This window comes from Taeniopygia guttata, chromosome 1 (genome assembly GCF_048771995.1).
Source record: "Taeniopygia guttata chromosome 1, bTaeGut7.mat, whole genome shotgun sequence".
Lineage (NCBI taxonomy): Eukaryota > Metazoa > Chordata > Aves > Passeriformes > Estrildidae > Taeniopygia > Taeniopygia guttata.
This window is the reverse complement of record NC_133024.1, coordinates 75,261,765-75,278,602: the sequence shown is the minus strand read 5'-3', so window position 1 is coordinate 75,278,602 and position 16,838 is coordinate 75,261,765. Positions and strand designations below refer to the sequence as shown.

General features: G+C 42.5%; 1 protein-coding gene across 4 annotated transcripts in view; it reads left to right on the top strand.

Moving 5' to 3' along the window:
- The first annotated feature begins 14,702 nt into the window (after window positions 1–14,702).
- Window positions 14,703–16,838, top strand: part of ABCC4 (ATP binding cassette subfamily C member 4 (PEL blood group)) — a 136,603-nt gene continuing 134,467 nt past the window's right edge. For 2 of the 4 annotated variants that reach the window (XR_012056768.1, XR_003961121.4), the window contains exon 1: window positions 14,704–15,008. Coding sequence is in view for 2 of the 4 variants with exons in the window: in XM_030276133.4 (XP_030131993.4) it covers window positions 14,935–15,008 (74 nt within the window). In the remaining 2 variants the exon portion in view is untranslated. Of the gene's footprint in view, window positions 15,009–16,838 lie in introns of all 4 variants that reach the window. The other 2 variants (XM_030276133.4, XM_072931298.1) reach the window with 2 other exon arrangements.

Here is a 16,838-nt window from a genome sequence, read left to right as displayed (position 1 = left end):
CTTCTCCTCTGCAGAGATGCAGCCACCTCCACAGTCTAGCCTGCTTGCTCTGGAGGAGGGAAAAATACTTTCCAGGACATTCAGAAATGCACGCAGCCTGCCAGAGCAGGCGATGTGGAACGGCACCGTCTCTGACAGAAAACAAACTTTGCTCTCCCATGTCTGAGAAAAAAAGTCTTCATGGGTTTTTCCTGGAAGAATACCAGAGGATGGTTTTGCAGAGGGCTGTGCCTGCAAACAGACTGTGAGCTCCTTCTACAATGAGGGTGAAAACCAGAAACAGGCCTTGAGGTGCTGCAGGGAGCCTAAAGAACTTGTTCTCTCCTTAGGGCTTTCTCATTAGATAGCTGTGTGTTGTTCTAACCACACTAACTGGCTGAGCTGCTTGGACTGAATTGCTAAAAGGCAAAATACACATTTATTTCAGGAGTTTTCTGAGAAAGATATACCCAGCAAAGTTTCATCTGATGTTGTGAAGCTTTTCAGACCCCTGGCAGTCAAGGCCAACCATCCAGTCCCAAATTTCTGAGTTTTCTATGGTTGTCTGACAGCAACAGTCCTTATGTTAAGCTGCTTTGGGAAGACTACAGGGAGTGCAAAATTGACATTCTTTGGGTGCTGGTTGTAAGGGTCTAAATTTGCCCAAGGTCTTTGTGAGGAAAATGAAAATTATTTGTCCTGGGTATGAGCAGTGGTAACTGACTTTTGTTGGGTAGCAAACATGTTTTTTAGGTTGGTTGTACTGGCCAAAATATTCCCTTCTCCTGACTTCACCTGTGTCAGCCAAAGAGATGCACCCTCTGCCCTCCTGCAGCTCTTCTGAATCTGGAGCAACAAAAAGAGGGCGGCATCCATGCATTCTGACAAAAGCCAGAGACTGAGGGAAGGACAAGGCCCACTGTGGGATAAGGTGGGGTGGCAGAAAGGTCCTATCCCATGCCAGCATTTGGGCAGTCTGGGCCTGTGGGAATGGGTTCAGTGACCCAAGCAGGGCTGCCAGGTATATCCCAGTAAAACCTCTGGGGAACAGTATGGAAAGCTGTTAGCCTGGAGGGTTAGTTGTTGGTTTTTACTTCCCATTTTGCTATTAGACCCTAGTGGATAAAGGCATAAGGCAGGAGGGTGACATGGTCAATGGATGCATATGGAGCATAAGGGGAATATGAAGTACAGGCACCATGTGGGAAGGATGGGAGCATGGTACAGGTTTTATGCTCCAGTTTTGGGTTCTGCCCCTGTGAGAGCTCTGCAGCATACATAGTGCTCTCCCAGGGAACTGAACAGTGTTTCCTTTTTAGAAATGGCTTTTGGAGGTGTTATTGGTGCTGTTCCTCATTCCTACTATGGTTAAAGCACTTGTGCATGAAGTTATTATCTTCAGTGTTATTTATCGTTCACAATTGTACAGCTAAGGGGGAACTGTACTTTTTAAGCATTTTCCCATGGGTGTGGTGGTACCCATTAAAACTGGGCAGTTGGTAATAAAGTTCTGCATAAAAAGAGGTAATAAAAAGGGCATGAATAAGTTGTTTCTTATTTCTTTGCAATTTTCAAAAAAATACATTCACATTGAAATATTTTAGGGCTTGTGTGGCATTTTTTGTTTCTTCCTGTGTTACTTCATATGGCAGATCTATTTCTGAGCAGGAGAAGAGATGAAGAGACCAATTGCATGGAGATAGTGTATGTCTCTTTAGGAACGTGTCTGTGTCTCTCTGTGTAAGAATATGACCAGTGCATGCTTTTGATTGCATTCTCTGGCTAACATAGAAATGCATCTATGTAATCAGAAAAATCTGCTTATAATAAAAATGAAAAGGTTAATTATTTTAGTGCCTGTGCAGATGTTATTGATAATGCCTTTCATGTGAAAGAACATGAACAAAGTAGACCTCTGACATTCAAAGAAACAAAAGAAAGGAAAAAGGCTAATAGTGTGCCAAATTGTAAAAAGAGAAATGCTTCAGGGAAAGAAAAATAAAATGTTTGAGAGTGCACAGTAAAAAAATCAAATATTAAAAAGTATGAAAACAATCTTGTCATTACCACATTAATTAGAAAAAAATCTATTCTGACTATCCTTTGCAAAATATCAAATCTTCAAATCCCAGCAAAAAATAGGGCACATGAATTGCATCAGAAGGGTTGACTTACATTATATATTGCTTCAGCTAAGTCTTCAGATACTTGCATCCTCAGCCTATAGAGGAACTCTAGAAGATAATGCTCTTTTATAGGATCAGAGGAGTAGAAACATTTAAAGCAGATCATGGCTAAACCAAATAATAAATATAATATCCTGGGTTTGAAAAACTGTCATCTTGTTTGACATTTTATCTTCTGACTCCTCCATGTTTGTTCTGGTTTATGGTGCTGCTTGGGGCAGCAGCTTGCAGAAAGTTTTGCATGAGGAGTGAACTTGGTAAGAGGTAGTGGTCATGGGAGGGAAGGAGGGAGGAAAGGAAGGAAGGAAGGAAGGAAGGAAGGAAGGAAGGAAGGAAGGAAGGAAGGAAGGAAGGAAGGAAGGAAGGAAGGAAGGAAGGAAGGAAGGAAGGAAGGAAGGAAGGAAGGAAGGAAGGAAGGAAGGAAGGAAGGAAGGAAGGAAGGAAGGAAGGAAGGAAGGAAGGAAGGAAGGAAGGAAGGAAGGAAGGAAGGAAGGAAGGAAGGAAGGAAGGAAGGAAGGAAGGAAGGAAGGAAGGAAGGAAGGAAGGAAGGAAGGAAGGAAGGAAGGAAGGAAGGAAGGAAGGAAGGAAGGAAGGAAGGAAGGGAAAAATACCTCAGATTGTGGTTTTTTTGAAATATGAGGCAAAATGTGCAGTAGTTTTTTATAGAAAAAAGTAATTCTGGCAAGAGAATTAATTCTAGATTCACAGTATTCTGTAAAAAAAAATCTGAATTGAGAATAACAGCCAAAGACAAGGGAAATATTAAATTTTTCTGCCAAAGAAAAGTTTTGATTCTTCAATTTGAAATCACTTGTTCAATCTAGAATTTCTTTTAAGATTAAAAATGTAAAATGTTCAGATTTACAGGCTTAATAAAAAGCTTTCTTCAACCTGAAATTACCTCTTCTATGAAATTGCCATCAAATAATAATAAAAATGTATCGTTCACATAGGTTCATTCATCCATCTAACTGCCAAAAGAGTATCCTTTTCCCCACTTCCCTTACTGCTTTTACTCTCTATCATCTTATATTTATTATTATTTAATTGTGCTGCCATTCATCCAAGCCAGAGCTGAACTGTGCAAGTTGCTGCATGATTAGGTAGCAAAACCTTTAAATTAACAGTTTCACTAAAGAAGCCTTTTAGATTAGAGACATAAATAAAAAGGTTTTAATCAAATACTTATCCAGTGCAGTCAACCAGAAAAAAATGGTTGCCATGGAAGCTAGAATTTCCCTGTATAAATGTTAGGAGCTGTGATAGTTCACTGGTCAAGCAACAAAGTTAGGAACCCCTGCTTCTTCCTTGGCTGTAGAAATACATCATCGGCCTCTCTCTCTGACTTCTTTCTTTGATCAGTTTTCAACAAATTTAGGTGTGAGGTTTTTTACATTGCTAATGTGTATACAGAATATAAACTTTTTGTCCTTCTGTATTGATCCCTCGTCATTCATACAAATCATATCCACCCTAAATGTATTTTGCAAATGATGCTCTTAGCATTATGTCCTTCTAGGGAGCTAAGGATGTGCTTAGCCTAAGCATTTTGCTTTATGGCTGTCATAGGTCTCAGCTACAAGTAAAACTCTAAGCTTCTCTACTGGTTACTGTTAGGAAGCAGAGGCCAAAATGCAGATTTGTCTCACCTTGGCATTTGTGGCATTAGTCTGCATTATCACCACTGCATTACTGCGTGATTTTTTCCCTTGTGGCAAAGACAATGAGAATTACAGTTCCATGTTTCTTTTGTAAGTTTGCCACACCTTTAGAGAGAAGTATGTTATTTCAAGTGCTGCCTAATTCACATGGAATGTCACCTATTTCACACAGAAGGGACAAAATCACTTTATATCTCTGGACTTCCAGCAGCTTATATATTTTTGAATAATTAAGGGCTGCAGGGATATTTGGGGATGTATCTCATATCTGGACTTACCTGGGAGGTTGTACAATGAACGGGAACAGGCTTTGGAGTCCCACTTGGGGATCAGTAGGATGCTAGATTTATTTTGATTTCCAAAAGTCCTATTTACTCCTATTTACCTGTTTGCATGCTGTCAATCTAATTTATGTGCAGATATGTGCAAGTAAACAGCTGGGTTTACTGAGTCACTCCTGCTGAATAGAAACTCTGCAGGAGGAAATGGAAAGAACGTACCCAGTTCACCTACCCACAAATGTTCCAAAGCAGAACTTACTAATGTCATGGTTGTCTTACACTGGGTGGGCCTTCTTCCTTCAAATAATGACCTTCCTATAAGGAAATATAATTCTTACAAAATTACTTAAGGAAAATATTTTTAAAAATTTGGCAGGCTAAATGACTTATTCAAAAGGGTCATTATTTAAAGCATAGAACAAAACCTGGCAAAATTACTCTTATTCTTTTTCTGTGATAATGTGACTCCTGGGAATCCAGGTCCTGAAGCAGAAGCTCTATGCCAGTGCTGGACAATTAAAGAATGAAAGTGGTTGTCAATCCCCAAAGGAGCTCAGTTTTAATATATGAAAACAGTGATTTATCCAATCTTCTTAAAACTCTGTATTATAAAGGTTACCAGGTAGGAAAATGAGGAAAATGACAGAGTTCACTGAGGTTTTTTTACTCTGCATTTTCCTCTGCTGAGAAGAGCAGGCAGGAAAAGCATCAGCACAGGTGACATTGTTAGCAGCATGGCAGGATTGTGGAAAACTGATCCTTGTTCTGAAAGGATAATCATGGTGCTACCTGCACTTAAGTGGAGAAAAGCTTTATGGTATCCAGAGAGAAAGGGATGATACTTTTATGTAACCCTCTGCTGGCTGGTCATCTCCTCTGAAGATGATCTGGAAAAGAGAGGAGCACACAGAGCGGCACCAACTTTCTCTGGCAGAAGGGATGATAGTGTAATTTTGCTGCTGTGAAGTATATTTTGAAGGGTATGAAATGCATTTAGTTACAAAAACAGAATTACAGCTATGACTTCTGAGACATTCTAAAGCCATTCCGTGCATAGAGACATCACTTCATATGCACACAAATTTATTCCACCTATTCCTGCCTGCCCCTGGTCACAGCTGAGGAGATTTGCAGAGAAGTTTTCTCTCACTTTGGTCTGTTGTCAGGTGTGATGAATACATTTGGCTTGTTGGACAAAGCAGCCATTCCACACTTAACTATCTGCTGATCATCTTAGGACCTGTTCCCTTTCATGGTTAACCTCACCTCTCTCTTTTCCTATTATTCTCAGTTTTCCATCCTTCTACCTCATTTTCCTTCCTTCTTGCTTTGGCCCCATCTTGGATCCACCCTCTCCTCAAGCCTTGGATAATACCTCCCTCCAGTCCTTCTTTTCTTCTTAATCTCTGTGGTTCATGTAGCAGTCCTTACTGCCACAGCACTTGTTCTTACACTGACTTTTCTAACTTCATGGTTGTTTCTCCTCCTTGCACTATTGTCTGGAACCACCCTCTTCTGAAAACATCTGCAGCCTTTTTATAACTCTCTGACACAGTGTATAAAGGTTGAAAGGCCATCAGAGTGAATTTGCAGACTAGAGATTTGACCAGGAAGCAGGTAGATGCTAACAAAGAAAAAAGATTAAAATGTAACAAATGCAAATATGGCCACAAAATTCCCAGGAATGCTTTGTAGCTTCAAAGCAAGAGGAAAAAGTGGGTATGTATAGGTTTACATCTGGCCAGTTTGAGCCATAGCATGGGAGTGCTCCTGAATTTTTCACCAATGCTAAAAGTTTTGTGTATTTTGTGCAAACATAAGTAGCCCTTTCTCTTATCTCCCACAGAACTATGTCTTAGTTTGGTGGTAATATATATGAAGCCATGATATTCTTCTTTCCTTTTTGCACTTACACACTTGCCTGTTCCCTCAGGACTATACACACTCTTTGCACTTGGACATGAAGCCTTCCTCCCATAGGAAATACAATGAAGCGCAGAATACAGAGTGCACATCCCTGAGGTAACATGGAATACTGTAAACACATCTGGTTTTTAGTCTCTTCTATGTCTGCCATGAACTACTGTTGAATGCAAGATCTCAGTTCTTGCCCTCCAATTGTACTGTTCCTTCTCAGAGATCTCAATAAATGCCACAGCAACCAAGGTAAACATCTTCCCACGACAGAGGAAGTACAATGTCCTTCTGTAAGAGTAAGCCTGCCTCTGTGGGAGAAAAAAAATTCCACCTGGTTTGTCTGAGGATGAGAAATAAATAGTCATGGAATGGGAGCACTAAGGAAGACTTCACTGCCTTCTCCTCTAACAGCAATATACATTAGGCCAACCTTTTTTCTCTAACATAAACACAGCTGTGAGTATATTAGCTTGAAGCCGCACAAACCAAAACAGATTAAGAGCAAGAATAAACATGACATTTAACATGTTGCTAGAAGATACCTAGATGCAGCAGTGATTAAGGTGTTGTAAGACTCTACACACAGGAAAACATATACTTGGTGCCTGTGAGTCAGTATTTATAAGCATTTGAGTCACAGAAGCATTGAATCATTTAGGTTGGCAAAGACCTTTAAGATTACTGAGTCCAGCTATTACCTAACGCTGCCAAGGCCATCACTAAACCATGTCCCCAAGTGCCACGTCTACACATCTTTAAAATACCTCCAGGCATGATGACTGAACCACTTCCCTGGGCAGCATGTTCCAGTGTTTGACAACTCTTTCAGTAAAGAAATTTTTCCTAATATCCGAAATAAACCTTTCCTGGTGCAATGGTCATTTTCTCTTGTCCTATCACTTGGGAGGAGAGACTGACCTTCACCTCACTGCAGCCTTCTGTCAGATAGTTGTGGAGAGCTATAAGCCTTCTTTTCTCCAGACAAAACACTTCATAGTGTTTGGACTTAAATTTACCATTTTAAAATAAACCAGATAAAGGAAGATTTTAGCACCAATTATTATTTTAGAAATCTTGTAAAACTCTGACTCACAAAATGCATTTCTAGTATGTAGCCCATCTGTGCTTGAAATACCCCAGAGAAGTACCAGGCGGCCAAGTAATAATTAAGGAATAAGGGCCTCATCCAGTGGTGTGTGGATAGGAGTGTGAAAAAGGCTGATCACTTGGTTCTTTTAATTTTTAAAGTTTAATAATAATAAAATGGTTATAAAAACAGTAATACAATTAGAGTAATAAAAATTTAGAATTAGGACAATTACAAGACAATTAAAAGCAAAGAATTCTGGATGTCCGGATGCTCTCGGACACCAAGTCACGAAAAACATGTTTTGTGAACAAAGGAATAACCCTTAAAAGCCATACACTGTTGCATTTTCATACATACTTCATGGTTATGCATACATTCTATTTAAAATAAGACACTCTCTCTCTGGAGTATGTCAACTCCTTCTTTTAATCCCCATGGCATCTTTGAATCTAAGCAAAGCCTGAAGAAATTAGCTTCTTCTTATAAGAGAACCATAAATTCCTCTTCTCTGGAAGATTTAGGTATTCTGGGACTGTTATCTCGAAGTGAGTATCTCATTCCTGTAAAAAAAACCCACATACATAGTTTCTATTTTAACATTATAACCTAAAACTATATTTAACACATTGTTTAAAATCATTAATACAGCATAACTTTCTAACATTACACATATAATATTGATTTTAATATTTGCGAAAAGCCAATCATAAAAGATGCATTTTTCACAGGAGTGAGGAGCCAAGGATATGTGGACAAAAAAATTGCCTTTTGGGAGTTCTGCATTGTCAGGTAATTTGTGTTCTGCTGCCAGCTGTGCCCAGAAGTGTCTGAGAAACTTTTGTTACTTCTCAAACTGTGGGTGCCCCAGGAAAAGTGGGAACTCTGTGTGACCCAGCCAAAAAGTCAGGCTTTGGTCCTACACGTACTAGACCCTGGTGAAACAGCCAAGAGCTAAGGAAGGCCAAGTGATAACAGTGTTGACAAACTGTGTTGGTCAGAGCTGAAAGTAACTATGTTTGCAGTCATTTTACAGGTTTGTGTTCTGATTCCACGGTCTATGTTTGCTGGTAAGCTCCTCACACCTAGGTCAGATGTGACCTGACATACATTGAAGATGTCTCTGCTGGCCTTAGACTATTTCTTTTAGAACAGAATTGCCTTTTCCTCTTTCCACGTGTTGCTAGCTTTCCAAGAAAGTCTTGAAAACCAAGTAAACTAGCCTCTCCTTTCTCAGCAGAAAAATAAAGAAAAAACTGAAATATTTTAAATTATAATTTTAATATTTTTCCTTTTTGTTTTTGTTTTTTTCTTTTACTTTCCTGTCCTTAGCATTTTGTTAGAATGTCTGGTCATTTTTTATTAAACTTTAGTCTGGCAATGAAAATGAAACACAATCAGGATCCAGATGATCTTGACAGTGATGTTTCATTCTGAAAGTGACTTATATGTCTTTCCCTCTGGAGCTTGTTACTTACTCATGTCATTGGTAGGAGGGAAAGAATTCTGGAAAGACACTTTTGTTTTGTTTAACCATCTGTACAATGTCTTTTTCCTGATTTTAGCATGTAAGTAGAGTGGCTTCAAGAAAAATCAGAAATATCTGGGTTGTAATGGTGGAGCTGCTGACAGATTTGCTCTGTGGCTTACCAATTTGTGAGAACTCACTATTTGCCTTTTCCTTGCTAAGATACAGGAGAACACCCATGCTTCCACTTCTGATGTCTCTCCTCTCTCTTTTGCCCGTTTAGGTTAACAACAAATTAAAGAGAACAAGCAATGGAAAATGCATTTATATAAATAAACATGGAAAATGCAAAAGAATGCTGTAATCAAGAAAAGTTTCGAAATAAGCACAGATGTTACTCACTCAAGTCAAATGTTATTTGCTGCTAGTTTGTTACATGTCTTCATAGCCACTTTTAAAAATAGAGCATTCTTATCAAAGCCGTTTGAATTCTATGTTTTAAAAGTGTTCTGTGTTCCAAATTTTGCTTTAGAAAACCAAGACAAAACTCTCAGGTATAAGATCCTCATCCATATAGCAAGATCACAGTATCACTGGAATCAGACCTACATGAACTGAAATGAACCATTCACCTCCAGGCTGAGATGAGGTTTTAAAAAATAAGTTTTTCCTTCCAGTTTCTGGACTTCATGGTAATACCCCGACAATCTTGCCCAGTTAAGTGAGTCCACAGACACAGGCATTCACAGAGAGCACAGAAGTCAGAAGTCACTCCCTACCCTCAGACCAGGTTGCCTATGTTGAGCAAACATCATGACAGAGATTGTAGAATCATTGAACCATAGAATATCTCAAGTTAGAAGGAACCCACAAGATAATTGAGTCCAACTCCCTGCTCCTTGCAGAAGCAATCTCATTTTTAAAAGTCAGGGATAGGAAGTCATCATTTTCCTAGGCCATCAGTCACAGTCTGCATAATAATTGCAGTAGGTTGGTTTTTGTGTGCTGAATCACCTTTGCCCTGAAACTACTTGAATTTAATTTTTTTGTTTCTGTAATTCACTGTTGCTTGGGGATTATCCCTGGCTGTGTGCATTAATATTAAGCTAGAAAACCAAGAGATCAGGATAGGAAGGAGGCAAATAAAGGGCAATATTTGCTGTAACATATCACAGAGAATGTAAAGAAAGACTTTGCTCTTCAGAAACTGTATTATCAATATTATAAATGTGGTTCAAAGATAGAAGACTTGAAAATGTAATGAATAGAACCAGGAAGATTAATGTCTGTTATCTGGTGAGAGTAGAACAGCTAAATGAGCTCTTAGCTGCTAATGGAGAAGAGAGGGCTATGTAACTCAGGACAGCAGTATTGTAAATATATCAGTCTGTGTTTTCACTAATAGCACAGGAAGCTGCTGCTGAAGGCCTGCTGCAATCTCATCCAAATCATCCTACAAAAATATCAGTTTCTAAGTGCATGAAGTACAAGAGATGAAATTGTTAGGGCAGCTGAACAGTTGGTTGGTGAGTCAAGTTTAACTTTAGTACAACTTTTTCTGACACTTTTCTACTGCATCAAATGTTCAATTTATTAGAAAGTAACTGCTTGGAATCTTATCTTAGCAGATAATCAATAGAAATTATTTGCTATAGGGAAATTATTTTAACTCAGTTTTGTGTAAGGCAAATAAGTATATCTGCAACTACAGTGATCTACAAGGCATCAGAGACATCACCATGGGATAGGCAGGTAAAGCACCATTAAAGGAAGGCTGAAAACTTCTGGAGTGGTAACTTGTGGCTGCATAGAATATCCTACCATGTCTAAAATGTAAGTGGGGACCTATATGTGGGCACCTGATTTGCACCATAATTTAAGGACAATGAATTAGCACAATTAGCACAAATAAGAAACTATGGCATGTAGAGGATTGACATGGGGATGTAGAAGAAGATATACGGAAAATAGAAATAGCTTGTGAGGTAACAAGAAGAAATAGGAAAGGCCTCCAAGGAAGACTGTTGGCATTACAGGCTGATCAGGTTGAAATAGCAGAATTACAGCCTGGTTCTGCAGCACTGCCTTTTCCGCTCTGCAGCTGAAGGAGAACAGGCCAATATGTCTGTACTGCAGAAGGACAAGCACCATTCCCCTGTGGATACATCAGCCAGATGATGAGTCAGGCCACTGGGTAGTGACAAGCTGGGCTGCCAGCCAGCGGGACAGCCTGCCCTCCTGCCAGCAGTGTGGTGGGACACAACGCTGCCTGTTTGGGCTGTCAGGCAGGCATACGGTCTGCCTTTCTGCCTGACTTCAGTCAAAAGCATGAAACTCAAACAATGCACGGCTGCAAAGCCTTCTCATTCTGCTATCATAGCTTGCCTTTCTAATCCCTCCAACATCTTTCAAACAGCTTTGAATTTGATTCTGTCCCTAATACTGCCTCAGAAATACCACGTAGTGCTCAGCAAATCTTTTATAAAGACGTCAAACACACTCATCCACAACTTCTTGGTTTTCTAGATGCTCATCTTAAGACCCTGGGGTATGATAAGGCTATCAGTCCTGATATCAATGACTGCTTGCTAGAAAGGGAAATGTTATAGTGCTATGTCCTGTAAAAGACTAAGCTTTAGATTGCCTTTGCATATCAGTGATCAGTGCCTACATTTCACCTCAAGATCCATGTTTTATTTGCTATCTGCTACCAGTGGAAACTGCCCAGTAATCTTCTAAGGGTTTTGAGAAAACTAGATGTTTGTGAACCTCCTAATGCTAAGTGCCCTAAAAATGCAGATGGAGAAAATTATTAGTCTGACTGTATTCAAAGTGAAAAGACAGTAAAGAAGGCATAAGGCCATATGATAAAATGCTTACATAGTGACTACTGGCTTTCTTGTGCACTGAATAAATAGTGAATATTGTGTGTTTGCACATTTGTGACATCACCTGTGATCTGAATTTATTTCCCCAGAACAATGTATATGCATAACAAGTTTAACTCAGTTGGCACTGCCTTAATTTGGCTATTTCCCTATTTGAATAGTTGGCTTTGCTAAATCATTATCCATATGACTGTGATAATTTAGATTTACTAAGTCACACTTTGATTAGTTTGTTAGCTATCTTGTTCTCTCCACATGAAAATAGCGTTGCCATAGCAAAATGGTCAATGCATAAATTGGCAGTTGCTCTTTCTGACTCCTAAAATAGAAAGAAGATTATTAAATTAATTACTGTGCAATTTTCCCTTCCCTTTCCTCTCCATAGGCAGTCTCAGGCTTTCGTGAACACTTCTTTGCCCAATTGTTTCACACTTTTTTATTACTGAATTAATTTCTAATTGCACACTCAGCAGATAGAATTACAGGTTAATTTGGCTTTCAGAATTATTTTTAAATGTTATTTTCCCTTTTCCTTTTAGTTTTTTCTTCTCCAAAACTTTTTTGGAAGTGTTTTGTTTTGGACTTACGAGTAAACTAAATATTTCAAAATCAGTCATAATGATGGCAAATTAAAAATTTATTTCTTGAGGATTGCTTTTTGTCCTTTTTCTATCATCACAATAATACTGAAAAAAAGTTATTTTAATATTTTGCTTTAATACTTTTACCTGCATTCTGAAAATAAATTATTAATAGTAATTATATTTATTAATTGTAATAAATTAATTGTTCATTAATAGTCTATTATTTCCTTCCCCACACTAAGAAATGTTCATTGCACATCTAATTCACAAAGCTGAAATCAGCCTTAAGATTTACATTTTCCTTTCTCCCTCTTCCTGACCCAATCTTTATTGACATTTTGGGACTTACACTATGCTGTCATACCTTTTAATTCACTCATGAGTATTTAATGAGTGAAAGGTCACAAGGATGATGAAGGGAGTCTGAGACAAATTTGTCTCAGAGAAATCGAAACCTGTCAAATTTTACTGATGGGCAGAGCTTTTCTTTACAAATTTTGGGAGATCCTTCAAATTTATTATCCAGGCTCTGGAATATAGGGATTATGTTGTTAAAGCCTGCCCTTTCAAACCACTGCATCCTTCCCACAAGCTTTTTTCCCTTGTTTTTATCTGGGAGGATCTAGAGAAAGCCATTGACAGGTGTACTACTTACTGTTCATGAAATTCTGTGGCACACCGTCTATGCATGAGCAGCGCAGGCTGTTTCCAGCCCCGTCAGTGCTCACTGACAGCAAGCTCAAACTGGATTTGTCTGACATATGGTTATGACATTCGTTCAAGCATGAACTGATGCTATTTATTCAACACTATAGTGTAGCCCCAACCCTCTTTTATCTCAACAATGTGTCAACTCTGATGTGTATAATTAAAGTCAGATGCTACCCCTGTCAATAGTTTCACTGTCAATACATATAAGCAGAAAGAGAGAGGGTTGGTTGCTCCTGGGGGCATGAAATGAATATCCAGAACATAAGAATGGAGTTTGTTTTGCAGCTGGCTCAGAGTGAGAAGGAGTTTAGGAGATCAGGGTTGTGATTAGTTACTCAAAATCTAGTTGGAAGTCAGTAACCAGTGGTGTACATCAGGTGTTAACATTAGGTCCAAAACTGACATCTTCATAAATGATCTGTAGGAAACAGAGGGCTGCCTCAGCAAATTTACTGATGATCACAGAATCACAGATCCATTAAGCTGGAGAAGACCTTTGAGATCCTTGAGTCCAACCTATGATGGCCCAACACCACCTTATCAACTAGATGCGGCATCAAGTGCCACATCCAGTCTTTCCATAAAGACCACCAGGAGCGGTGGCTGATCAGTGATTGATAACACTCCACAGAGCTGTGCTGCCATCCAGAGGGACCTCAACAGGCTGGAAAAATGGGCAGATAGGAATGTCATGAAGTTCAAAAAACAGAAGAGCAAAGTCCTGCACCCAGGGAGTAACAACCCCAGGCACCAGTATGGGCTGGGGGCTAGCTTGGGGTTGTGGTGGACACCAAATTGAACATAAGCCAGTAATGTGTCCTTGTGGCAAAGAAGACTAATGATATGCTAGGATGCATTAGAATGAGTATTTACCAGCAGACCTGAGGTGATCTTTCCTCTCTACTCAGAAGTGAGGACCACCTGGAGTCCTACATTCAGTTCTGGGCTCCCCAGTCCAAGAGGGACATGGACATAGACATACTGGAGAGACTGCAGTGAAAGGTCACAAGAATGATGAAGGGAGTCTAGTAACCTTTCCTATGAGGAAAGGCTGAGAGGGACTGGAGACCAGGCTAAGAGGGGTCTCATTAGTGTGTATACTGATGAAAAGAGGACAGAGCCAAGATCTGCTCTGTAGTGCCCAGTGACAGGACCAGAAGCAATGGGCACAAGCTGAAACACAGCAGGTTCCATCTCAACATCAAGAAACACTTCTTCATTGTGGGGGTGACTAAGCACTAGCATAGGTTGCCCAGAGAGGCTGTGTATACTATGGAGATCTCCATCCTTGGAGATACTCAGAAGCTGCACTTAAACAGCAGGGATTGGACCAGCTGACATCCAGAGGTCTCTTGCAATCTCAGCCATCCTGGATTTTATAGACTGCAGAGAGAAATAAAAGCACGGCAGGGAATCATTCTGCCTCAGAGATTAACAGTTCTTAGGTTACTTCAGGTCCATGTCCTGCATTTTCTGCTTTCCTTGCAGTTTTCGCTCTTTTTCATCAGGGTTCCTTTGGCAGGCCATAGGTGAGGTGACTGGAGAGGAGGTTACCTGCTGAACCTTTGAGAACTGTCAATTTCAGTGATACACCACGTCCTGAAATTAATTCGCTCCTTTATTATGTATCGCCAGCCTCTCCTAAACATTGTTCTTATGGTTTGGTTATCGATTTCTAATAGAAGAATATGCAACATCAGGGAAGGAGCGCTGACAGCAAGCATTTGATCCCGCTAAGTCTGACTTGCCCCTGACTCGTGACGGATATTTCTGTCCGAAGAACCCGGGCGGCCACCTCGCTTGGCGCTGCGTGCAGCGAGGAGATGCTTTCCATCAGCAAGGGGCACACACAGGTGCGAAACCAGGGGGAGCGGAGCAGAGCCTGCCGGCCGGAGGCTCGGTCCGCCCTGGGCCAGCCGCAGCGGGGCGGCTCCCGGCGCTGCCCGGCACCTCCTCAGGCGTCGCGGCGAAGCCGGGCCGGCAGGAGGCGTCTTGCGGCGGCCGGCAGGAGGAGGAGGAAGAGGAGGAGGAGGAGGGCCGAGGTGGGGGTGCTGGCTCTCCCGGAAACAGCGCCGGCCGGCGGCGGAGCGGCGGCTGCTGGCGGTGGGAAGTCGCCCGTGGTCCTGCGCCCTCTCCGCACGCCGGGCGGGTCGGGGCGGCGTGGCGGGCGGCATGGAGCCGGTGCCCCGAGAGGAGAAGCCTAACCCGCTGCAGGATGCCAACCTCTGCTCCCGGCTCTTTTTCTGGTGAGCCCCCGGGCGAGGGCAGGGGGGAGGGCAGCGCTGGAGGCGCGGCGCCGGGCACAGCGCCGCTGGCTTCACCTCGCCCGGCCGCTCGGGAGTGCCGAGCCTCGGCTGAGTGTGCCCGGCTCGCACTTGAGCGCGGCTCCCGGAGCGTCCGGGCGCCCCGGCTCCCGGCGGACGGGCGGGCGGGAGGGAGCCGGGAAGGGAAGCGGCGGCCGGCGCTGACCCGCTGCTTGATGATTGTGCAGGCGCGGTTCGGGCGCGACCTGCCGCCCGCCCCCGCGGGCCCGGCTGCCAGCGCTGCCCGCCGGGGTAGTCCCGGCTCGCAGGTGGGCTGAGGTCTCCTGAGGTGACGCCGGCAGCCCGCGATAATCCCCGGCTGCGGTCTGGGGACGGCGCAGCCGGGGGCCTGCCTGTCTCGGCGCGGCGGCGCTCAGCCGGGCAGGCGGCGCCGAGCGCGGCCCCGTCCGCCCCTCGGAGCACATGTTTGTTCCCTCGGTAGCTGCGGGGAGGACGGGAGCGCCTTCTGCTTCCTGGCCCGGGTAGCCCTGCCCGGGACTGGGTGTAGGGCTGCTCCCGGGCATTCTTGTACTTCCCCGTTTGAATAACGGGTCGCGGGCAGGGATTGCTCATCCCGGCGTGAGGCTTTGCCCTCCGGCAGTGATGTGGTTTCTGACCCGCGTGGCTACGTGGGAGTTCCCCGGCGTAAGGGATGGCCGGGCAGCATCCTGCCTGCGCTCACCCACACATCTGCTGCCCCCGCTCCGCAGGGGCTTGGGTCTCACGGAGCGAAGGCTTGGCGGTGTTGCCACAAACTGTACGGGGCACAGGGCTCCCAGCCCAGAGTTAGTGTTTGGTCTCTTCTTAGTGGGGACCTCGGCGTGGGTATCTATCTGTACTCAAAGAGGTGAGGAATTGCAGCTCAGCATTTTACTTGCTTTGAACTGTAGTAGGAAAACATTTGCAAAGTAAAACGGGAGAGCACCAAACTTGTTTGTCCTAGCAGATCCCATTTGGAAGAGCACTTCCAGAGAAAGTTCTTATCGTGCTTCACCTGCTGCAGCCTGAACCAGGGTGCACATGTTCTGTGGAGGAGGGGGGGGAAGGAAGGGAGGCCATGGCAGGTGAAGCTCTTTTTTTGGAAGCCTCTGAAACACAAATAAAAAACTCTTTGATTCTATAAGCAACTCTGAGCAGGTGCAGAAGTCCCCTTTGGAAGGTAGGCTGGTTTTAAAAACCCTGAGAAATTTTAGCTAAACATGTTTATTAGTCAAAGATATATCCTCAGAGGTACTATTTGCAAAAACAAATAAAATAAATAAGTAATAATAAAAAAAGGCAGCTTGTATGCTTGTGCAGAACTCCCTGTGTTCAGCATTTTGACTTTCACTTTATTACCAGGGATGCCTGTGTTGGAAACAGCTTTGTTGTAAAATCCAAGCAGAATGGGATGAACCTAAGTTGGCCATGTAGCATTCCACGACTGCTTCTAGTCTGTTCCCTTTCCCTTGCTGGAATCTTGTGGTGTTACTGGTAGTTCTGCCAAAACCAATCCAGCTAGATGTGAAAGAGAAGCATGCAGTGCTCATGGCCAGCTTTCTGAATGCTTGTATCATTCTTTTTGTGGCCTTCTGTATCACTCTGCATTGTTTTTAGGTTCTTACTTTGCAAAGGGAAAGTAGGTGGAAGGCTGTGTTTGGGGGATGGCAGCTCTGCTCAGAGTCCAGGGATCAACTGGGACTTGAGACTTCAAAGTCAGATGCTGGTGTACAACCATAAAGCTTCTGCTTTGGAAAAGCATTTAGTGGAGCATGTAAAGCTTTAGAATTTGCC